General features: G+C 44.0%; 1 protein-coding gene across 8 annotated transcripts in view; it reads left to right on the top strand.

Moving 5' to 3' along the window:
- ALS2 (alsin Rho guanine nucleotide exchange factor ALS2) overlaps window positions 1–25,512 on the top strand; it is a 1,241,906-nt gene that overhangs the window by 808,329 nt on the left and 408,065 nt on the right. For all 8 annotated transcript variants that reach the window (XM_069615500.1, XM_069615498.1, XM_069615499.1 and 5 more), the window contains one exon: window positions 16,852–17,016. In XM_069615500.1, coding sequence (XP_069471601.1) covers window positions 16,852–17,016 — 165 coding nt within the window. The remainder of the gene's footprint in view (window positions 1–16,851; window positions 17,017–25,512) is intronic.

Here is a 25,512-nt window from a genome sequence, read left to right as displayed (position 1 = left end):
TTTTCTCCGGTGGCGACGCAGGCAAGTCTCTGCGCTACCATACAGCTGTTGCAACGACTAGGCTTCGCCGTCAACTTTGAGAAGTCCTGTCTATCTCCCTCCAGGAACCTGGTATTTCTGGGTGCAGAATTTCAGACTCAACTAGGCCTGGTGAGGCCCTCTGTCGAGAGAATTCAAAAGCTCAAGCAAAAAGCGGCAGAGTGGAAGGTCAGAACATACATGTCACTATTGGGAGCCATGGCGTCCTGCATTCCGTTGGTGAAGAACTGTCGTCTTTTCATGAGGCCGATGCAGGTGTTCCTTGCAGACCGGTGGGCTTGTCGCGGATTGTGGTCCGACAAGATTGTGGTCAACAGTGACTTAGTGGACGATCTTCGATGGTGGCAGCTCTCGGACAATCTGGATCGGGGTGTGCCGTTGCTGGAGCCGGAGTTTCAGGCTACGATTGTGACGGATGCCTCTCAAACAGGGTGGGGAGCGCATCTGGGGATCTTCCAGGTTCAAGTTCTGTGGTCTCGAGTGGAATCGAGTCTTCACATCAATGTGCTACAGCTGAGAGCGGTTCATTGTGCCCTAAAATCGTTTCTGCCGTGCATACGCGGCTCCGTGGTGTGGGTTTTGACAGACAAGACCACCATGATGTATTACCTCAGGACGCAGGGGGGCACTCGCTCCAGGGTGCTCTCAAAAGAAGCTCAGGAACTTTGGCATTGGGCCCTGTTACACAACATCAGTATTATAGCGTTTCATCTGCCGGGAGTGATGAATGTGCAGGCGGACTCGCTCAGCAGAGAGGTAAACAAAGTCCACGAATAGCAGCTGAAGGAACAACAGGTGTCAACTATTTTCCGGAAATGGGCTCATCCTTCGTTGGATCTCTTCGCCACACGGGATAACAAGAAGTGCAAGGATTTTGCCAGCAGGTGGCCTCAGCCCGAGTCTCTGGGGGATGCGTTCTCTTATGCATTTCCTCCATTTCTACTCATTCGAATGACACTCCAGTGGATTCGGAAATACTCATGCCATGTGATTCTAGTGGCCCCGTACTGGGCCAGATAACCGTGGTTCTCGGACCTACTTCATTTATCCGTAGCGGATCTGATTTGGTTGCAAGTGACGCCGGACCTTCCGTGTCAGGACAAGGGCACTGTCTGGCATCAAGATTGGAGAGCACTTTAAAAGTGAATGCAGGTCCAGGGTCAAGGACAAGTATTTTGTAAATCCAACAGGTTGGTAAATGTTCTAGAAATTAGGTAACTCAAGTAGATTAAAGGTGCTCTCCTAAACACACCACAGTTCCCACTGCAACAGCAGACTCTAAGGAAACGACAGACAGACAGGCAGAGGGTGGCAGGCAACATTTGTGGCAAAAAAGAAGACTCTGCTCTGGACAGGTTCCTTTTAATGTTGGGGAGCAGCAGTTGCAGAATGACAGGCCTTGTAGACTACCTGCAGAGTTCCAAGTACAAACTCGGCAAGGGGACCGGTGCATGGAAGATGCCCTGGATGAAGATGGTCAGCCCACAAGATGGTCTGGGGATGTTTCTTAAGGCTCCTGAAGGCAGGATCATAGTGCAGGGTCTGGACCAGTTGGTCCCTGTTGAGATAGATTTCTAAACTCTGGCGTGGTGGACAGTTTAGGAGGCCACCCTAGTTATAGTGAATAGGGGAAACGCTGGGAGTTTATTTATTTGGTTATTTATTTGCATTTTTAAAGCGCTCACACATCCCGGGGGCATTGAGGCGCTGTTACAGGAATATTACTTAGTTGCGTATTTATAATGCGCTTAATACCCAGAGGTTTCTAAGCGCGGGCCCGGGGATCGAACCTGTGTTGCTTCGTGTCGTCTTGTTGCCAAGGCGAGCACGTTGCCGCTGAGCTATCCTCCCAGTTCAGCCAAACCAATCAAGGTAGCGTGGAGAGTAGTCTAGGCTTAGTCTCAGGAGAGGTGAATGGGGTCAGGGGTCCACAATGATTCCACACAGTGAAGCAGTCAAGGCTTACACTTATACAATAAGTAGCAAAATACTATATTTATTATTGGACAAAGAACACACTATAAAAATGAACAGAGCGGGTAATACTATCACACAATAGCAAAGCAAACCGTTAAAGCCCCCCACTCCTCAATGCCTGAAAGAGAAGGCAAGTAATTATCAATTGCACCAACAGTCCACAGGAAAAGGAACCCTAACTTGTAAAGTCCAACCCTAAATTGATTGCGGCCTTGTGCCCAAAAGTTCACAAAGTTCTCAATAGTTTAAGAAGTTGGGAATAAGGTAGGGAAAGGGTCCTGTGGCTGTGAAGACTGGTCCAGAAGAATGTCCAAGGAGTGTTCTGGTGAGTGAAACACTTTTCTATCTTTTACAGGGCTTTTGGAAAAGTGTTGCCAAAGTCAAGAGTTGTAAAATAAATCTAAGTTCTTCACCAACTTTTAAAGGGTGGAGATATGGGCACCGCTAAGTATTGCTAGTACTTACCACTCATACTCCAATTTTTCCCCAGACTTAGCAGGTCGGTTGAGAGACGCTGGAGATAGGTTTCCCCACTGTTGGTTTGGTCAAAGATGCCCAATAGCTGCGGGTGCAAGCAAAGTTGTGCAACCATTTCCAGTGGAGAAATGCAGCAGGCACCAAGGCAGGACTCTTCAGGAAAATCAACCAGAAACAGGAAGGCCAGCTCCAGCAATGTTCACCGATGGATGGCGACAGCAAGCATCACAGTGGTTGCTATCGAAGAAGACTTCCATCTCAGGACCCATTGATGTTGGGATGCTGACATATCACAGGAAGGCTACTTGCAGGACCAGCTGAAGACCCCTGAAGCCCAAACTGGAGTTAGTCAGCACACTATTTGACCCAGGTACAGTTCCGAAGACTCCAACTTGCAGGGCTATGAGAAGATGTTGAGACTGGTTGTTCCCATTGGTCCAGAGAGTCGAAGCACCAACGACAGTCTTCTGAGATCAGTAGCCAGACTAGCTCTACCGGGATTGCAGCAAGATTTGGTCACCAGGCCTCTTCAAGATCGGTCCACGGATCTTCCTTCGTCTGTATAGCTACACAGGATACTTTGATCCTCTTCAGATCTGGAGAAATGGCTCCAGAACTCTTCTTATCCTAAAGTTCAGTTTAGCACAGAAACTCACCACAACCAATAGAAGATATGAAAAAAACACACACACACACCCCCACACTCCCACACACATACATACACCCAAACACATACATACACCCAAACACACACATACACCCATACACACACATACACCAAGCATACACCAAACATACACATACACCAAACATACACCAAACATACACCATACACCAAACACACACATACACATACACCAAACACATACACCAAACACATACACACACCCCACCCCCAATCAGGAACCACTGTGGGGAAACTCATGCATACACTCTAGATATACTGAAACCAGTATGTGGATTGGTACCAGACAGTCCCAGCCCACTTCCTGGCTTCCAACACACATGGCCTGTACTAGCCTGTGAAAAGCACTGCTTTCCCAAGAAAATGCATGACCATGAATGGAAATTCCTGACCTGAGTGTAGAAGCAAAAAACCACGCAACATGAGTTAGACAGATGGTTTATTGCTTACAAGGAAGACTGGGTAGTAGAGACCCCCAACCATCTCCACAGTGTAACATCAACTGACTGGTTAGTCAAGCAATAACATTCTATAAGCAATGCTCCAGAACTTACATGTCATAGCATCATGTCATAGCATCTCTCACCAGAGTTCCACTCAGCACAATAATAGAAGACTATGCTAAGGCATCACCATAACACACCCCCCTCCCTTATCGAAATAAAAAAAACTGTATACAGATATATTTTAACTGATACCCACAAAAAGAAAAATGTTAAAAACTTGAAAGATAATATATATGCATTTCATCTTTAAGTACTTGAAAGACAATTTATACATTTCATCTCCTCACTTGGCTACTCTTGATAAATTCCACACCTGACCACTTTCCAATTTAACAGCACCCTCAAAAACTTGAGCAACCCTAACTGGATCCGAATACAGAGGATCACCTTTCTTTGTGATAACAGCTTTTCTGATTCTGACCAGATCACCAACATCAACAACCGTCCTCCTTCTTGGAAACTTCTCGTTAATTTTCTTGCCCCATTTTTTCTTTCGCTCATCCATTTTTCTTTTTACTTCATCTACCACCTTATCAGTTTCTCTCGCCCGACCTAACCAAGCTGGAGACAATAAAGTGTTGCCCCTCCGGCCACTCATTAACTCAAATGGGTAACCCCTGTTTCAGTATTAGGAGCCATCCGCAAAGCATACATTTGGTCCTTGACCGCAACCTTCCTGTCCATACCACATGCACTTGCCCCCCTAACACCCTCCGTTATACAGCGGTTAACCCTCTCAATCATACCATTGGCTTGAGGGTAATATAGTGCCGTCTTTTTATGTTTAATACCACACTTGTACATGTACTCCTGAAAGATGCCCCTAGTGAACTGTGGACCATTATCTGTCAACATGCTCCTAGGGAACCCTTCCCTCTCAAATATTTCTTCCTAGAATGCCACTATAGACTGTCCTGTGACATCCCTCATTAGTTTGAATTCCGTCCATCGTGAGAACATATCTATCAAAGCCAGCACAAATCTACCGCGACCACTACCCATATCTACTGGGCCTAAGACATCCATGGCCAGATCCTGCCAGACACCCTTTGGACTTTCGACTCCTCTCAATGGCTGCACCACCGCAGATATGTTCTTCCCAGACTTTACACAATCTACACATCCACCAACTGTCTTCTCAATCTCACGGTCTAAACCCAGCCACCAATAATCAGCCTTAATTACTTCTTTTGTTTTATATGTGCCAATATGACCCTGATGCGCAATGGCAATAAGACTTCTCCTCAGACAAGTAGGGACCACAAGCCTGTCCCACCGATATATCAAACCGTCCTTCACCGACAGTTTGAATCTCACCTCCCACAAAGCCCTTTCTTCACCGGATAATAACCTCTTCTCGGGCCACCCCTCTCTAAAAAAATGTATTATGCGCCTCCACATTTCATCTGATGTCAATGCTATAACCCACTCTTCTTTGTGAATTACATCCTCCACGGTGGCAAACGCCATATTCTCGAATTCTGCAGACGGCCTTCCATCATCCTCATCTTCAACTCTTATTCTCGACGCATGATCTGCCTGGACATTGTTTTTACCTGCCGCAACCTCAATACTGAAATTGTGGCATTGTAATCTGGTCACCCAACAAGCAACCCTTCTAGAAACTTTATCCAGACCTTTACTTTCAAAAATGGCTTTCAACGGTTTATGATCTGTTCTCAATACAAAATCCTGACCCCACACACAGTTTTTTAGTTTTTCTATCCCCCAATGACACGCCAATGCCTCTTTTTCTAAAACAGAGTAGTTTAGTTCGGGACCCCTCAACATTCGGGAAGCATGCAACACTACCGATTCTGCTCCATCAATTCCTACTTGCGACATCACCACTCCAATGCCGGTTTCACTCGCATCCACTGACAATATTGTCTTTTTTCTAGTATCGTACATGGCTAGGAGTGTGGCCATGTCGATTTTGGACTTAATCTCATTAAATTCTCTTTTGCACTCTCTGTCCCAAACAAAATCTACCCCTTTTCTCAATAATGCCCTTAGTGCGGTAACACTGTCAGCATAATTTTCTATGAAACGGTGGTAGAATTCTATTGTCCCCAAGAATGATCGAAGTTCTGCCTTATTCTTTGGAGACCTCTTTCTCTTTATTCCATCTACTAGCTCTCTCTTCGGCTTTAGACCTTCCTCAGATATTTCATGCCCTAAATACTCCACCACCTGAGTGGAAAAAACACATTTCTCACTTCGCAAAGTAATACCGCGTACTCTGAAAATTTCTAAAACCATCTCCACTTTCCTTCTCAATTCCTCTTCAGTTCTTCCACAAATTAACACATCATCTTGGAAACACCAGACGTTTGTGACACCCCTGAATAATCCGTCCATGACTTTTTGGAAAACAGAAGAAGCCGATATTAAACCGAATGGCATGCGCCTAAACTGATAGATACCTTCATATGTAATAAAGGCCGTCAGCTTTCGTGACTCAGCATCTAAGTTAATTTGAGGATAGGCACTGGCCATATCTAACTTGGCAAAGTATTTGGCAATACCAATTCTGCTTAAAAGTTCTCCCATGTTGGGGAGTGGATGACGTTCGGCAACCACACAACGGTTCAATTCTCTCAAGTCAATACATACTCTCAAATCCCCACCAGGCTTTTTAACCACAACGACAGGAGAAATCCATTCAACAGCCTTTCAATAATACCAGCTTTCTCCAATTTCTCCAACTCCATTCTCACAGCATTACGCATTGACACTGGCAACGGTCTGAGTTTTGCCGCCACAGGCGTGCAACCATCCTTCAAGACAATTTTATGGACCATCCCTTTGAGGCAACCGACACCCTTGTAGAAAACATCAGGATATTTGGCAATTAAACCCATGGAACTGTTATCCAAACTGCTACTCACCGACAATTTCTCCACATTTAACACCTGTTCCTTGCTATTTGGATCTAGCTTAATACATAATCCCCTTTGCTCCTTCCATCCTAACAATGTCTCACCCTTCTTGGTGATATACAATTTTCCATACGTAACTCTATCCTTAAATTTGAAAGTTTCCAAACAACATCCTAATACATCCATTTTCCCACCATTATAGCCCCAGGCGTCTTGTCCGACGGGCTTAAATCATCCATCCTACCACCCAGAACATTTTCAAAAACCGCCTTAGACATCAAAGTCATTTTGGAGCAAGAGTCTGCAAGCATTTTGACCTAACATCCATTCACTTCAGTCCATGCAGAAGGGTGATCACACTCATCAACTTCAGAACATTTAACCATGTTCACAGTAACAATTTCGTTGTCTGAACCCTCACAATCCTCTGACGATGGATCATCAGCCTCCTCAACAAACATAATACTCCTACCAGCGCCAATATTGTAATTAGTACAGCAATTCTCAAAATGCCCCCATCTTTTACAAATGTTACAGTTCGCCCTTCTCGCAGGACAGATCGGAGAGGTAGATAGGTGACAGGCACTCCCACACCGAAAACACAGTCATTCCTCTCTCCTTTTTCCCCCTGGAATATTTTCTCTTTGGGTAAACCTATTTGCTGTCTGGGCTGCGTTTCCACCCTTCCTTTGGTACGAGTCACCACGTTTGGACGTTTTACGTTTCTGTTTTCTTTGGTCTTTGACAGCATCCCTCTTTTTGTCTCCCACTTTTAGAACTTCAACCTGTTGAACAACTTTAGAATCTTTTGTGGCTAACTTCGCCACACATTGCAAAGTATGTCCAATTCTTTTTGCAATAGCGACAACTTCATCAAGGCAAGGGTCATCTTTTAGCCACACCTCTTCCCGAATCTTGTCATTAGAACAGTGCAGCATGAATTGATCTCTAATATGTTCATCTAAGCTTTCACCAAATTTGCAGTTCAACGATAAATGTCTCAGGGAAGTAATGTATTCTTTCACTGTCTCACCCTCATGCTGCGTTCTCATACCGAAATGACAGCGTTCTAACACAGTGCTTATTTTTGCCTCGAAATGTTTGTCTAGTTTTGCCAATGCTGCATCAAATTCATTCATACCTTTTTCAACATCCAATTCACTCAAATTAGGCAAGGTTTCAAAACATTGCTGCCCCTCATAACCCAGAAGATGCATGAGCATAGATACCTTCCTTTCTACTGACATACCATTGCCACAGGTGGCCTTCACATAATGTAAGAAGCCTCTCTTCCAGGGCCCCCATTTGATTCTTGGAGGGCCAGGAGAAGGTAGGAACATTTGGGGTCCCGGAATTCCAGACAAAGCCACGCTGTCTGCAAGACTTCCGAATGCCACGCACAAATCCACAAAGCAATGAAGACTCCTCACTTGATGCTCACCTCAGTTATAACTCCATAGGCAAGTCCAGAATTCGTTTGGATAGCAATATTTTGATACACGACGGCTATCCCACGTTGCCGCCTTCCACAAGTGGCCCTGGGCGGATACAAACTATGAGATTCACTTCCTGACCTTCCTTCCGCACACATGACGGGTCACGTGACTCCTCACGGACTGAACAATGGGGTCATTCCATCGTGCTCGCCGCACACCTTCTTCCCAAAAATGACTCTGATCAAGCAGAAGAACTGGCCCTCACCCCACTCACACGCGGATTGCGTGTGGGGACGCTGCAACGAACGGGATTCAGGGCGATCTGTGGATCTCGCCAAGCCACCGCCAGAAAAAAGGGAAACGCTAGCCCGAATCTACACTCCGAATACCTCCTGGTAGACTAAGATGAGTGCAGGAGCGTCTCTTCTCATACGGGTGGTGCGAGGAGTGGGGCAGCTTCTCCTCAGCAGGCCTCACGGTTGGGGGTCTCAAATCTCCTCAAATAAAAATCTGCTGCAATCGTCGCTCCGTTGGTAGACAGTACTACAGCTATCCCATCCTCGTCACCATATGTAGAAGCAAAGAACCACGCAACATGAGTTAGACAGATGGTTTATTGCTTACAAGGAAGACTGGGTAGTAGAGACCCCCAACCATCTCCACAGTGTAACATCAACTGACTGGTTAGTCAAGCAATAACATTCTATAAGCAATGCTCCAGAACTTACATGTCATAGCATCTTTCACCAGAGTTCCACTCAGCACAATAATAGAAGACTATGCTAAGACATCACCATAACACTGAGAAGGCAGGAAGAAGGCGAAAGATCATAATGGCCTAAGAACAAGTGAAAAGCCTTGTTGGACTGCCATTTTAGGACACTAGCCACAGTTAGTAGCCAAACACGAGAAAGCTAACTAAAATACAGTAAATATTGTAACTGCTGACACCAGCTTGTCTTTAGGCACATATAAAAATAACCAAAAATATTTTGAGTGTATGTCTAGAGTGATACAAAATTATCCCCATTACACTGCGTTGTGCAACATGAAACAGTTACCCAAAACAGGTAACATTTAAAAAGAATAAGGGAAACATAGTTTCCCAGTACTGACAGTCTGAAGGGCTAGTCAGTTTCCCCTGTAACAAGGGGGCAAAAGGCCAGTAAAGTCAGGAAAAGGTGTAAAAACAAAAGCAAAATGTTTGGGGTCCATAGACTATGGAGGGAAAGTTGCTCCAAGAGAAAACTTTCCTAACAATCCCAGCAGCCCAAGGGTTGAAGCACTGATTAGGGTATTCAGGAGATCATTACAGAGAAGCAGGACTTCACCAGGATTTGGTTGGAGGCAATCCTGGTAGGCTTCAAAAGCCAATCTTCAGGTCTTCAGCAGGGTGCTCCTCTAAATAGCGTTCTTGACTCCAAATGACGATTTGAAGAAAATTCTTCTTTTCATCACAAATTCGAGCCAGTTGCTGTCCCTGCCCACCAATGGTAAGGATCTGCACCGTTCAGACTGGCAAGACCTTAACAATACTGGGTAGCCTCTTGCCCAACATCTGCCTAGCAACAGACATCCGTTTGCTGGAATGTGAATTGGGGCAAGACACTCGCACCCACACATCTGACCAGCATGCACACACTGCCAGTGTGTCCAGGAAACTCAAGTTTTGCCTGAATTACCATGTATGGCAGTTCCTAATGGTGAAATTACTGTATTATTCGAAGGTTCGGCCTCATAATCCTGCATAATTAGAGGCATCCACCTTGAATGTATGCTTGCATACAGAGTGGTCGGCCTTGTTAGGTAGAATTTCCTGCCTGGGTGTAATTCTCCCTGCTTGTGAGTCCCCCAGCACTTTTTGCTGGACTCTGATTTTTTACCAGTTCTCCTGAGTGAGTGGGAACCTTTTTCCATACTCACTCAGTCTTTCACTCTACCTTTGGGAACCCTTTTCAACCCTTTTGGTTGTCTCTTTTTGGAGTCATGTTTTCCTACAACTTTTAAAGCAACTGCAATTTATTATTACAGAACACAGCACTTTCAATTGTTATGTAATGCTTGTTGTATATTGCTTGTTCCTCGTGTAAAGAGTTTTGGCGTAAATCGCTATATAAAAATGTAATAAATACAAATACAGATATATATCGCAGCGCTTTACAGAGGTGTGTACAACATTACAGATGCACGTGGGTCACCATTGACCTAAAATGGTGCCCATCTTCTTTTTCGCCAAATCACGATGGCTTGCCCTTTCTTGAGCCTTTCTCTACCTGTGTGGGAGAAGTCCTGCTCACTAATTTGTCTTCGACAGGCTCCCATTTAGAAGCCTGCCTGGATGCGCCAGTGTGTCTGGGTGGACAGGAAGCTGTGAGGACACGACAAATCCTCAGGTCTTTGTCCTCCAGTATGTCTGCTCAGATCCAGTTCGGACTGGGTGCCTGGCTGTCCCGTTGGGACAGCCACCACCCAAAGTTTAAATGCAGCATGCATGCTGATTGGCTGGGTTCCTTCTTAAAAGATGAGGGTCTTGATGCTGAAGCAGAGTTGACCACTGGAAAATCCATTCCAAGGAAGAAGAAAAACGGATGCCTGCAACCACCTCCAGTGACTGACAAAGCCGACTGAATGACTGTTGCTGCTCCAGCCCTTTCTTCTGTGAGACAGTGAAGTTCCAAACTGGACAACCTCCTACTTTGGAATGGTGGGCCTAACCAGTCTTGCAACCAGCTACAGTTTGAGCCATCCCACACCGAGCTGCGACCTTCTAGGCCTGCAATATCCGTGTATTCGGATATGCATCATCTTGTCAAGTGTGGTTCCCGCTGCAAACTTGTGGGCATCTGTTTGGGCCTACAGAGACTCCATCCCGATCATAGAAGTCCCCTCACCTGCGCTGTGTACCGAGAGAAGGAAGAAAGTCTGCCGGTTGACAGCCACTGCTGCTACAAAGCCTGTCGTGCCTCCACAACCAAGTGCTGGGAAGATAGTCTGCTGGGCATCCCTGTAACTGAGTCTAACCATCTGCTCCCGCCAAATGTTCCTCCTGCAGCCACCAAGGCCTGAGACCCAAACTGCAGCTGCTGTCGTCTTCCCATGGGGACCTGACTGTGACATTGTTGTTCTTCATCATAGAAGGTACTGTCTGACCCCTGGGCACTTACCTGGGCAGTTGTTGTGTTGCTGTTAGCTCTTCCTGAGACAACCCAACTGTGTTCTTCCGGGCCTAAGGGCATCCATCCTGGAGGCTGAAACTAGCCTCCCTGAACCATTTGAATCCAAATTTCATTACTTGTTACGAAAACGCTTGTTCTGATATTTGACAACTTTGACAGTGTCTACCTTCCTTTATTCTGCCACTGAAGGGTCACTGGTCCCCCAGTGTCCCCATCTGACTTTTGAAACACATATTCCCCAGATAGGGTTGGACTCCTAAAGATAAGGTTTTCATAAAGTTGCCCACCTCCCGGTATTGCTATTTAAGTAAATGTTGGGTGATGAATGATTTGCTAATCTGAAGCTGCTCTATATCTACCTGTTTATCATCTGAAGGTCTACTATTGTACTGCTTATTGCAACAGCAAATATCTAATGTATATGTCTATCTGTGTGAACTATTTTTACTTACCTGAACTGCAGTGATTTTAACATTGTCCTAGTATATATAATAAATAACCATATTTTCATATAACTGCAGTCTGTAAGTGTTTCCTTGACTATAACTATTATCAATGGTCTTTGTACTAAACTACAGCCCTTCTCCCTCCTAGACTAAACCTGACTGATCGACCAGAGCTACCAAACCTTTTGGGTAGTTCAGGCCAAACCTAAGAGTTAGAGCCCTGTACTCCTAAGAGTCAGTCTTCTACAGTCCTACCATAGGTGGACTTAAGTAAAACTCCCTAACAGGACTTTATTTAATAACATTGTTATAGAGGGCAAACAAAGCACAAGTGCATCTGAGCACTGAAAAACCAAGCAACATATATAAATAAAATACAAAACCTACAATAATACCCAAGTAGATGAAACAAGAATAAAGCACACATTGAATCCAGAGAATAAGACCTTATGTACAAGCTGCCGGGTATAAGTCACAAAGATTAAATGGTGGAAACCAACTTGTTCTAACAGAGTAAAAAAGTCATTTTAAAATGAAGAATTCCATAGGCACGCTTAAATAAATGTTCTGAATTTACCATCATCAGAAGTCTTAACGTAGGTTAGTTGGTAAACCTGTTCCAATGAAAAACAGTAGCACCTGAAAAATAATGTTTAGAAGAAAGTATGCCTCTGAATTTGGTGACGTTAGTCTTAATAGGTCACGGCTGTGAAGATCTCTAATGCTGCCAGATATGTTCACCTTGTCAGCCAGGTAAGAGGGAGTTCTAATGTGAATCACTTTGTAAGCAAGACACTCTGATTTAAATAAAGAGCAGGCATGTAAAGGAAGCCATTGCAAAAATGTTTACATTGGAGTAATATCGTCAAATTTCCTGGGACCAGACACTAATTGTTCGGCAGCATGAAAGATAGCTTGTTAAAGGTGGCAAGGTGGATTGTGGAAGACCTACTATTATACTATAAAAGCGAATCTTCAATACCAATTCTTGATAAAAGCAAGTGATTGCACCAACAATGTCTAAAGTGTACGTTGGATAAAAAAGATTTCACAGAATTTAAAGTTGAAGGATGAACATTTGCATATTTTACAATCGTATTCACATGAGGAATAAAAGACAGCTGCAAATTGAGCATAACACCTAGAGATTTAGCCGTGGAGAGAGCTCCGCAGAGGTTCCAAAATTCTTTGCATCAGCAACCCATTTAGAAACCGGGCTGGGATGTTGAGAATGAGAAAATAATAAAAATTCAGTTTTACAGGCATTCAACTTTCAAAAATGAGAAGACATTCAAACTTCCAGGTTTTGTAGACATTTCCGTAACTGCCAGACATCACTTTCGACAGACAATCTGAGGTAAACTTGAGAATCATCATCATCATACTGATGTATGGAAATACGCTATTTGTCACCTGAACAGATCAGAGGTTCCATGTGTAGGTTAAAAAGCATGGGTGCTAAGATAGAACCTTGCAATTTCCACAAAAAGAGCTAAAAAAAAAAAAAGTCTGAGCATTTGTGGCCCAGCACTACAGCTTGTTTTTCTTAAAGTTAAAATGATCTGAACCACACAAAGACAGTGGGCATCATTACGAGACCGGCGGTAGCCGTGCTGGAAAAAACGTCAGGCTGCCACCGGACCCGGAATGAATTACCGCCTCCGTGATTGCCGGAATCACAGGTGCATTACAACCCCAGTGACCCGGTAATTCCGGAGGCGTAATTCCGTTAATCCCCAACCCCATGGATTCCGATAGGACTCCATTCGGATGGGGACAATGGAAACACTGGCACCGTAAATAATGGCGCCAGTGTTTCCATTTCGTCTGCAGGCAGGTGGCATTATTCCCGCCAGGTCAGACCTGGCGGGAGTAACACCACCCTCCTGCAGAACTTGTAGTCTGTCGGTCCGGAGATAACAGTGAAAGCAGTAATACCACCACTGTTTGTTTCCGGACCGGCAGGCTTGTAATGAGGCCCAGTATCTTTTTCTTAGCACACCGAAATCTATATCTGCACACACTCACTAGTAGATGCACAATAGCTTGTTTCTTAGCTCCACTCACATTGCTTAATTTATAGCTTTGGACAAGCTGACTCTGCTTCAGATAGTCTTCACAAAGGCTTTAAATTCAATTATGAAGGTCACATGCAGCCGTGCTGATAATGTTTAGACGAGTATGGCAGTGTCTGGACGAGCCTGGATGGATAGCTTGTATGCAGAGACACTTTGAAGATAAATGTGAAGCTAGAGGACCCTCCTTAACTTGAATTGTAAATTCCTTCATTCCTTGCTGTTTGGCACGATTGTATGCGGTACCCTTTGAGAACACTACAGCAACCCTGACTACAGGTAATAGGAAAGCCAACCTTTTGTATAAGCTTGTACCACACAGTTTTGGTAGCGTGTTGAGCAGCCAGCCTTATCTCAAGAGGGGTCAATGTGAGCTGTAGGGGAGTTACACAGAGATTCACAGTGACAAGTATTCAGAAAAACTCTTACACACAAGGTTTCTTGAATAAACAATTATTAATTTATTTATCAGTCAGTTAGAGTACGCCTTCTTCAGAAGGGGCAATATAATAGTAACACTCAAATATACTTCACAAAATACACACTCTTAATATTTCTAAACCAGTAAGTACCCTTTTGATATGGCCCACAGACACATCCTACACCCTCCGGTGACTTCAATAGCTAGGGTGCTGTGGACATTAATATATCAGTGTTGCATTTAGAGTCATTTAAGATTAAGTCAAGGGAAAAAGGTTATTAGAACATACAAGAGACCACAAATATTCTTAAGCAGGCAAATACTTTCAGATCCCCCAATAAGAGACATTCAGTAAAACAGGCTAAACCAAAGTCAATGGGCAAAAGTCTATATGAGATGAAGCCTTTCTTTGCAGGTAAGTATGAAAAGTCTTTGCAAAATGTTTTAGAAGTCTTTGAAGAAAAGGAAGAATCAATGTAGGGCCACAAGCTATTAGACTTGTGAGTAGTAGAAGATGCAAGCAACTCTACAGCAAGAGGTAAGTTCTCTCAGACTTACAGTACCTTTGTATTGAAGAAAAAGTGCAGCAGATGACTTCTGTTCCTGACCAGCTCTGCAAATCTCACTGTTCCTGGGCCTCAGTCGTGGGGATAAGAGGGAGGACTTCTGGTGACTTCTGCACTGCAATGGGACGGCAACCGGCAATCTTCAAACAAGTGTCTGTTGGGTGTTTCAGCTCCTCATGTCTACCGCAAATAGCAACACTGCGGTTCCTTGTTGTTGAGATGGGCTTTCCTTGCTTCTGGGGTCCCGCACTCTGTTGAGGGGGCTCAGACTCGGTCGGTCCTGCTTCCTGGGAGTCCAGAGGATCTTCCTGGAGCTTTTGGCCAGCTTAAAAGCAACACACACAATCTGGTGTTCCTCTTCCTGGTATTTCAGGTTTCCAGCAGCAACTCTGTGGAAAGTCAACCAGCTGTGAGAGAATGTCCAGGTGGCTTACTTTGGAGATGATTGGTCCCACCAATTCGAGGGGAGAAGTCGTCCTTGCAGGGGCTTCTCCGTCGATGCGATTTTTGAGTTTCAGCACAGCAGCAGGGCTTCACCGGGCAAACCAACGGTCCAGGAGTTGCAGCAGGCGTCCTCTTCAAGTTCTTCTTCGGTTCCTTCGTCCAGTGGTCGACTTTGCTTTCCAAGCCAAAAGCCTCACCTTTTATTCAGTTCTCTCCCATTAATTCCACCCTAGCTGTCAGTCCCCCAGCAGGGTGGCTGTCCTTGCCGGACAGTCAGCCGGCCAATCACTACAGAGTGCATTTGGGTCTCCTAGGAGACTAAGAAGAGAGAGTTTCGGGCACCTCCCTCACTTCCTGCCCACCCCAGACATCCTGGAGCCAGAGGCGGGCCTCACTTATGAATCCCACCAAAGGCAAAGCGAACAAAGGGACCAAGCTTGGTTTGGCGCGCAGAGTAAGTCCCAAGAAGGACCTTTCCACAAAGAAATGGCGAAAAAGAAGACGAGGGCCATTTTGAAAAAAATGTCACCCTTGGGTGCTTTACTGCAGCTGCGAACGCAACCCGTGGTAAATGCACGCCACGGTAGTTAAAAGTAAACCACTGCCACCAGCCATTTAGTAAGGAAAGGGTAACATAAACAATGTTATATGAGAAGCTAAACAAATGGGATGCTATGTAACCCTTCCAGCACCCTATTGTAAGATTGTGTGTGCTGGGTCTAGAAAGTTACAAATGTAAGTAAAGTCAAATTCACTTTACTGCTCTAGAAACAGTAGTTAATCCCAGAGAAGGTATTTAAACTTTGGGAAATCTGAAAGACTTCCCTGGCCACTGCACTGAAGGTGCTTTGTGACACAATGTAAAAGATTATGCCTATTAAAATACATGAGAGAGTGGGAAAAAGGGCCTCACTCTCTCCAGGTAAAAAAATTAAGTCCTCAAAATCCAGCAAAGTTGCTGGGGGTCTCTAAGGTGGAGGGAATTAGCACATTTCTGAGAATTCTCCCTAACACTTGCATCATCAAAAGGCTTCAATATCCCAGAAAACACATAAGAGCTAAGACACAGAGAGAGGGGGACATTTGGGATTGATAGATTTGTCTGAAGCTGTCGCGTTATCTGCCCATCCTGGTGTCATTTTCTGCCATGCTTATATTACACTTTTATTTTATCAACATTATCTAAATTCTGAAGTTGAGTCTTTTAATTTTTTGATCACCAACACGTTTGCATCAAGATTCTGGTCAACGAGCCTTGGTGTCTCTTGACAGCAAGTTGGAGAGAGCATGGTGAATGCCAGAATACTGTTTGTGCCAGCACACGACACACATTGAATCAAAGAATCTGCACTTCAGTGATTCATCCAGCACACAGCGTGCATTCCAGAGTTCTACCTCAAAACAAATATATTTCCTTTGCAGATGGCTAGCTCCAACCAGACACAAAACTTCATCTTTTTGCAGCCTCTACCTTTTTATTTAAGAAAGTTTCCTTTATTGTTCATGTTCACTTAATGTCCTTTGACCTTTTTTAATGCATTCAATGTGTACGCTAGCTGTACTACTATACTTTCTTAATGCAAGCATCTTTATGATCTGCTATGCATTTTCAATGCTTTGTTATACATTGTACCCTCAGAGATTGTGACTTTCAGCCTATAATTGAGGGATGCTCTTCTCCTGTTCCATCCTCTCGCTTATCTTGATTACTGTAATTTCAGCTATGCCACCGGAGAAGTGTATGAAGGGTGCTTCCAAGAAAACATGCGTCATGGACATGGCCTGTTGCGTAGTGGCAAGATGACATCCTCCTCCCCCAGCATGTTCATCGGTCAGTGGGTGATGGATAAGAAAAACGGTTATGGTGTTTTTGATGACATCACAAGGTACTATTTACTGAGATGTATATTATCATGCATGTCTCTAATAAACATATGTGCTGGCTATGAGTACACAGGTTTCTTTAGAACTATTGCAACAAATGGCCAAAAGCTAGAATGACTTTTATTTAGCACTAGAAGCAATGACTGTATTGTAGCATCCACACAATTAACATTTTGCCCATCAGCAAGAATTATTGTATCATAACCTGATTAATTCTTAGGGTTTGACCTATTGTTGCATAGCCAGGCATATTAGGGTATAGCCATATTGATTGCTTCACAGCCAACTTAACGTCAACACTACTTTATTAATTCCTACCCAGCCAAATTTATTTTGCATGGCCAGATGAATAAACGCAAAGCCAGATGAAATGCTACACAGCAATTAATAGTTGCACATACAGTTTACTATTCAACTTTCCTAGATCAGTCTTTGAATAGCCAGAGTAATTGCAGCATAGCAAGATTGACTTTCACAGCCCAATAAACTTTTACATAAACATATTTATTGCTTCATAACCACATTGATTGTTGCAAAACCAAGCTTTCCATTGCAGAGCCAAATTAATTCTTCAGACAACCTGTTTCATTGGCTGATTTATAGTTGAGGAACCAGATTATTGTTGCATAGTCAAACTCACTGCTACAAAACCAGATTCCTTTCTTCACACCACTTCACACTAGCTCTTGCATTGCATGATCCTCTATTTTGCCTATCCAAATTAACGGTTGCTTAGCCTGACATATCATTGCACAGTGTGAGGGGTCACCAATGTGAGACCGGCAACTTTTTGATGGTTGATAAAAACTGCCATTTGATTAAATGATGCATGATGTCAAATGCCTCACTATCCCTACTGTGATGAGGATTTCCCTGCCTAACAAAACTAAACACAAACACTCTTAACACAGTATGTTCAGCCCTCACACTTAAACACAAATACACAAAGGAAATATATGGCAATTCAAAGAAAATCAACGGGTGTGTTCATAGTGTCTTGATAATCTTTTAATAACCTGGGTATACTCCCTTCCCCAGGATTTAAAATAAAGTCAGCTTCAATGTTCATCTAAAGGAAACAAGAAAATCCACTTAGGTAGTAAAGTCTCAATTCAGTTCTTGATGTTTCAATGTCACAGTAAAGTGTTGTTATCCAGAGTTCCAACAACAGCACATGTCTTTTTGGTTAAATAAAGACTTTCCACTTCCTCAAAATAGCATCAGTGTTATTCCCAGCCACGATGCTTTGCCACCACCTCCATTTATTCAATAAGACGTGACACAGTTCAAAAGAAGTACAACTTCTATAAATGTTAGTGAAACACCAGTCTTGGTCAACAGTTATTATCTCTATTCACAGGATTAGGATTCACAATAGGTGTATTTGTCAGGATGACTTCACAGTGCTGTTGCTTCTACTAGAGTTTACCATGAGGACCTTCTCCTTTGCCTCATAGCATTCCACTTCATGTGTACTACTGAGGTCTTGCATCTACTGACAACCAGATATACCACCACAGCTTCAGTACTTGGTGATTCAAGACCGGTTCTGACAAGATTCTTTTAAAACACTGCAACACCTTCAAATAGGCAAGCCACTCTTCTTCTGACTATCTCTCTTCAAATAAAGCAGCCTCTTTGCCTCTCCTGTCTGTCTTCAACCCAACAACCTAAGTATTTGGTAACTTATAACAGTTTTCAGGTAGAACAAGATTCACTTTTGGGTACTTCAACTCCTTCAAGTAGACAACGCACTCTTCCTCAGAACAGAGGGGCAGCCTCTTTGTCTTTCTTCTCTGCCTACCACAACAACAACCTAACATTGCATTTAGGACCCACTTCTTTCCTTCTCCTACAGTCTTTGGCAATATAGATTATGCCAACTTCCAGTAATATGTATAAACAACAAGGTTTCCCTTCCCCAAATTTGCCTTCACCTTTCTGCCAAATGTTAGCCAAATAGTTACACAGAAGCCTTGGTGCCACTCTCCTGGCTTCAGGTAATGCTTGCACACTTGTAACTTAGGCAAGGTTGAACTTCTATTGGGCTTACAGTAGTTGTTAGATTGTTTTCTGGTTCTGAGAAAGGCTCGCTTTCAATCTCAATAGGAGAATACGCTTGGCTTGGGTAATGCTTGCGCTATCTCCAACTGCAGATACAATGTTTAAGCAGTGAACTTTTATGAACAATGGTTGTTTGTGTGAATAAAGCGATCAAATTTACTCTTCACCTGGAAAACGAAATTAGGCACATGCAACCACCTCTTAAGTTTTACAATGTTTAAATGTACAACAATGGATTTTCGCAACGTTAGTTCTGCTTAATGAGAGACACGCAACCACTTCTTCATAATGTTTAAGGGTTTAACAATGGCTTTCAGCAGTGTTTACTTTCACGCAAGTAAAAAAGATATTTCTGATCACACGTGAGTGCTACTTTCCATTGTCCTCTTGTTGGAACTGTTACGCTCACCTGGTATCCACAGGGACGCCACCCAGCCGGATTACTCGCTGGTATGCTTCTCCGCTTTGCCCTGATGTGGTCTGCGGGGAAGGTTCTACCTGAAAATACAGGAGGACTGTGTTCAAGACTGACCGACTGGGGTAAGTATCCTCCCTCCACCCTGTATGATTTCAGTTCCTCTGGCGCCCTCTCCCCACCTTGTGGTAGAATTAGGCGTGCTCTCCGTCCTGCCTTCTTTGCAGGGGCACGTTGTCTTTCATGGGCGGTCCAGTTACTTCACTGACGCTGGCCCTTTTGATATTGTTCAGGTAGGTCTTATTGCTGTTCTTTAATCTGCATGCCTTTCTTTGTTTAAAATGTCTCTTTTTTCTCCCTTAGGTATGCGGAGCTTCAGCGCGGCAAACTGGCTTGGTTGAGCCCCGCTGGTAAATGATGGCGCATTAAGAGCGCTATGATGCGGTAAGTAAGCGCTATGCGCAGCGCTGCGAAGACTTGCCTTTGCTAACCTGTGTTTTCCTTCCTTGTAGGTCGTGGTGTTCTTCAGCGCGAGTGGAATGTCCGGAGTGGTGCCAGCCAAGAGGCGACCAGCCAGGTAAGCCTTTTGAGCAGTTCGTAATTTGTAAATGTCTCTACTGCTTTCTTTAATGTTGCCTCTATCTTCCTCTTTCAGGTCGTTCTGTCAGGGAGGTGTGCAGATTCGAGGAAGCTGTTCTCAGTAGCTGCGAGTGTTTAAAGATGAAGATTGCAGGTAAGATGCTGCTGCTAATGATAGTCCTTTTGTCTCTTTGCAGGTTCTGCTTCTCCGAGGTTCGAGGGAATAGCTGGACACGGTGAGCTTCACGTTCCAAGCTGCAAAGTAACGCTAAGCGTGTTGTCTTGCTCGGGTGTGATTTAAATAGCCCCAACAAAATAGTCCAGGTAAAGTAGATTTCAACAATCAGGCTGTCTTGGGGATAGGCAGCCTTCCTGCATGCCTTCCGCTGCGCAGCTTCTGCACTTCAGAGTTTGGGGAACCAGACTCTCTCAGAACAAGCAGGTGAACTTGCTGCATCCACGTTCCGTCGTCCCTCTGGTTCTCCCACTTCTGCTGAGTTAGCCAACACTGTTCCTTCTTCATTCTGCCTCTGCTACTAGTGCACGCACTCCATTCACAGTTCCAGCTCCTTCTAATTGCCTGCACCTGAGGGGGGCTTTTATGCCTCCCAGGTTCCTTCAGGTGTGGGCTGTTAGACTTAATTGCCTGACTACTGCTACATCATAACTCTTCAGTCCTCTTCCTTGTCCCAGTACTTGCGGGATTATGGGGACTTATCCTCAACAACAAAATCAGCTCTTTTAAGCAACTTCTTGATTTTAAGGGGAGATTTGTTTCCCTTAGAATCATTTTAAGATGAACATTTAGAATGTGTTGTTACAGAGGAAGACAGTTTACTTAAGGCAATATTTTTATATTCCTTCACATTCTGCCTTTGGGAGTAAGGAGGATTTTTATCCGGGATTACCATGGATAGTCTTTCTGTGGTCCAGGCATGTTCAGTTTGTGTAGTGTTTGTGTCCAGAGGCACAGATCTTATATGTGGTTCAGATATATTATAATGACAATAAGCCATTACCTGTTCTGGCAACTTTAAAAGGTACTCGCTTTTAAAGGACACATACTGTGGCTCATCCCATGGGATATCCTCACCACCCTGGGCCATGTTTGGCCATGTCTCCTCCCAGGTGATCTTCCCGCAGTACAGCACCCCCAAGGTCAGGATCATGAAGTATCTGCCTTTCCCAGGCCACCAGGGAGGAGACTTTAGGCAGGGGTTCAGTGAGGGAACCATAGGATTCTTCACTTCCCCTTCCCCTAAAGACCTGAGCTCCCAGTCCAGGTTCCTGTTCCCCGCCTTCATTTGCCCTCCTGGCATTTCTAGTAGGTCCACCAGTTTTCCAGTCCCAGAATGGATCATTGGGAAAGAACTCATCATTAGACCATGAATTATGAAGAGAATACAAAGAATCTTTTCCCCTTACTTGATTAGTAAGATTTTCCTTAGTTCTTATTTTCATTTGTGCCGCACAGAAAATCCATTCATCAAACCAGGTAACTTCACTACCCAAGATCGAAGATGTAGGAAGATCAGGTATTACTTCCACTAATACCGAGCAATTCTTTCCTAAAATGGTAACATCAAGAATGGTTAAGGGATGTCTTTCTAGTTGACCATGTACACAACATATTTCTTTATATTCCATGGGTTTCCAAGTGAACGGAAGAAGGTTAGCCTGTACAGCAGAGTGTTTTTCCCCAGTGTCTTGCTGGGCCCACATTGTTTTCCCCTTTAGTACTATAGGGATTCCATAACTGGTTTACTCTCCAGTACAAAACGTGTTGTCTGGATAGTCTCTCCCCCTGGAATTGGAAACGTTTACAGATGATATACTTTTCGAAGATACTGCTTGCTTTTCTTCTTCCAACTCATCTCTTAGTATATTATATGGACTTTGTGAATGCCATCCATAATCATGCTGTTCAAAACTTCACATCTTAAACACCTTGACTCAGGAGATGTATCTTTCTCTAAAAAATCCTTACATGGTGAGGTATTTCGCTTGGAAATTCCAGAGCTTCACTTTTGGGTTGTATTTAAACCTGGAGATAATATTTTATAATCATCATCGGGTGGAAAAAATGGTTTATGCAAAGAGGAAGATGGACAAGTATCTGGTATTGTATTACTAGATCCCTCAATCCCCTAGAATGATTAGGGTTTTGTTCTTCCTCTAAACTCCATGTCTCATATGACTGATCTTCATAAAGGGGTTCAAGGTTCGAGCAAGTAAATTCTTTCTCAACACAATATAACATGGTATTTTTATGAATTTCCCCTTTATCTTGCTAAAGGAAGTGTCATTGAGTTCACAGGTGAACATTTCTTTTTACCTGATGGATTTTTGGTTACTTTGGCGATGGGCCTAAGACTAGCTGGTGGCAGCTGTGATTTTTTTTTTGTAATTTTTTTTTACTGTTTTTGTGATATTTTTCCCATGGAATTTTGCATTTATCACAAATTGCAATTAAAGATCGAAAGCAACCTAAAATGGCAGTGCCACAAGATTTTTACTTGTCCTTTAGCCAACTTATCCTTTTGAAGACCGAGGTCCAAATGTGGTCCTAGTGACGCCCAACCGACTTGCACCCTGAAGGCAGAGAAATGAGAGTTGTACATCACTCGTGGGCCCTTCATCACCATTGTCGATGTATCGCAGATGTGAGAAACATTATTCGCTCAGACAGCCATTCAAACCGTACCCGACTGACAATATGGAGGAGAGAGAGTTGTCATTGATCGAACAGGTCGACTGACTATGATCTCAAAAAGCTAATAACGTCATTACTGCCATCACAACATAGATGTATTTAGGCATGGAGCATATAGGCATCCATGCACAAAGCTACACAAACACTTATTTGTTTATTGCAGTTAGACATGAAACAAATGCTTACTATAATTACAATAGTTCTTTTATAACACGCTTAATACCAATGAGTGGTTTCTAAGTGCGGGATCGGGCTCAGAACCTGTGTTGCGCTGCATTGTTTTGCTTCCAAGACAACATGTTGCCCCTGAGCTATCCTTCCTCACCTTATTACTCACGCAGATAGAGGTCTGACACACACCTACATTTATTTTTTGGGATACAACTTGTTTTTGTGATGTCACTTATGGTTAAAACGGTGTGTACACGTTTGGAGGCATGAACCTGTCGACTGCCATGCTCTTCTAGTGTGATCCCTGTCACTTTTTTGATAATGAAGACAGTAAACATTGCCCTATGGTTGAGTCTTCTGTTCTTGCGGTGTGGATTTTGTTGGGGACCCTCTTGCTGGTAATCTGGGTAGCTGCTAAGATTGCCATGCTGCTCCTTTACACTTTGTCCTATCTCCCTAGCTTTTCAGGCCATGAAATGCTGTGTATGGTAACCCCTTTCCTGGTGAAAGCTGCTGCTTTTGCAGGCATGTGGCCTTTGTGTGTGTAAGCCAGAGGAAAGGGCTGGGACTGTCTGGTCCAAGTCCACATACTCAGGCGTCCACATGTATGTTGCTGGATGGATCTGATGGCCAGTGGTGGTCCAGGTTTGAACAAGCCTGGGCTGTTGATTTGTTGCCGATACTTAATATTGGTGGGTTTGGGATAACTCCCAGCCTAAATCTTGGATTCAAGGAGGGCTCCTGCATCTATTCCATAGATTATTGTTGGAACCAAGACTTTTATGAAGAGAATCCGCCCACTGACGACCCATGTATGACCCATGCAGCTGACCACCATCGACTCCAGTGATTGGCCCAGTGAAGCCCTGCTCCTCTGACTCATCTCGTAAGACCCTATTGGTCCTTGCAGCGATGGGAATATCGTGCCTCGGCAACTGCTTGTGGTTCTACCCGCTGGAAGCCTTCAGAAGTGTCCCTAGACCAACCAGTGGACTGACCACCTTCTTTTTGGGCTACCATGCTAAAGCCGTTGTCGTTTTGAGCAGAGCCTTGGGACTTGCATGATCTTTTGCTTATGCCATAAGTTTCCTCTCGTCGCAATTTCAGCCTTCTCATCACAAGGAAAGCTGAACTGGGGCTACTTCTGTGGTCAGTGCTGGAAGATCGCCTGTCATTGCATGATCGCGGTCACCTCCACTGGAACCATCCTTCTGGAATCCTGTGAGGTGTCCTGAAGGGTTTGCACCACTGAGGTCTGCATCTTTTGTTCGTTTGGGGTCTTCTTCAAGAAGTTGCTTTGAACCGCCTGGTGTGAAACGTGAAAAGTAACTTCTGCACCGCAACTCCTAGGCTCCCCTTACACAAACCAAGGACATAATATTGGTGAATTCCAGAACAGCTGCAGTGTCACCTGTAAGAATCGGGGGAGTAAGTGAGCACCTGTTTACACCCCTCCCCCCTTGTCTACCATACGGTAACATTGGGTGGAAAGGCCTTGTCCCTAAAATGCCCTCTGACCTGGTCGTTTGTCGTCGAACCTAGGGCAAGGATCCTGTCCGAAGACTTAACTTCGTAACAGGATAGAGTAGGGTACTTATCTTATTTTAAGTATCTACTTACCTTACTTTAAATAACTTTTCATTCACCACTGCAACTCACAGCATCAGTTACAATTAATTATAATTGTTCTTTATAACGCACTTAATACTAGCAAGTGATTTCTCAGTGCGCGGTTGGGATTCGAACCTGTGTCACTCTGCGTTGTCTTGCTTCCAAGACAAACACGTTGCCCCCTGAGCTATCCTTCCTCCCCTGGAGAAACTTTAGTGGAACTTGTGACTTTTTGGGCACAAGACCCCATACATTGTAGGGCTGGACTTCATAGCGAACTGGGTTCTGATTATTATCTCTAATAGTTTTTCTGGCATATAATTACTTACCCGTTGACTCCTGGTATGTGTTATCTGTAAAGGTGAATTTGTGTGTTTGTGTGTGTGTGTATATGACTTTGTTAGCCTAATTAAGGTATTGACTTGTTGTTTTCTTCTGAAAAAAAAAACAAATATATATATATATATATATATATAGATTCCGAGGCTTGTGGATCGGCTTAGATCACATGCTATGCATAGGCTGACATCTAATGGTAGCCGTGGAGTGTTACATTTTTTGTTTTCGAAAATCGAAAGGGACATCGTCCCTAGTGTGATGTCCACTGTACCCATTGTCCTTCACGCATCGAGGTTCCTCAGTTTGTTTATTTACGCCATCGTAGTTGGATGCATATTGCGCAATTCCTTCTTCTGGCTGATGCCATTACTTTAAAGTTAGACTTTCTTTCTGTCTTTGCGACGACCGTACACCGTAAAATCTCTGGCGATGGCTTCAAGTACAGGACCATTCGTCGACGACAATGGCTCCCGTCTCTAAAAACTTTGTCTGCGGCTTACCTAGGCCCCAACGGGCCTCAGCCCTGTACAGTAGGGAGAGTGGGGGGAGGTCATATTCCATCTCACTTAGAGAATGCATATTTCCCTATACTTGCGTGTATTCGAC

This window comes from Ambystoma mexicanum, chromosome 9, assembly GCF_040938575.1.
Source record: "Ambystoma mexicanum isolate Mex_15411 chromosome 9, UKY_AmexF1_1, whole genome shotgun sequence".
NCBI lineage: Eukaryota > Metazoa > Chordata > Amphibia > Caudata > Ambystomatidae > Ambystoma > Ambystoma mexicanum.
The sequence above is the reverse complement of the archived record's forward strand: the minus strand, read 5'-3'. Positions and strand labels throughout refer to the sequence as shown.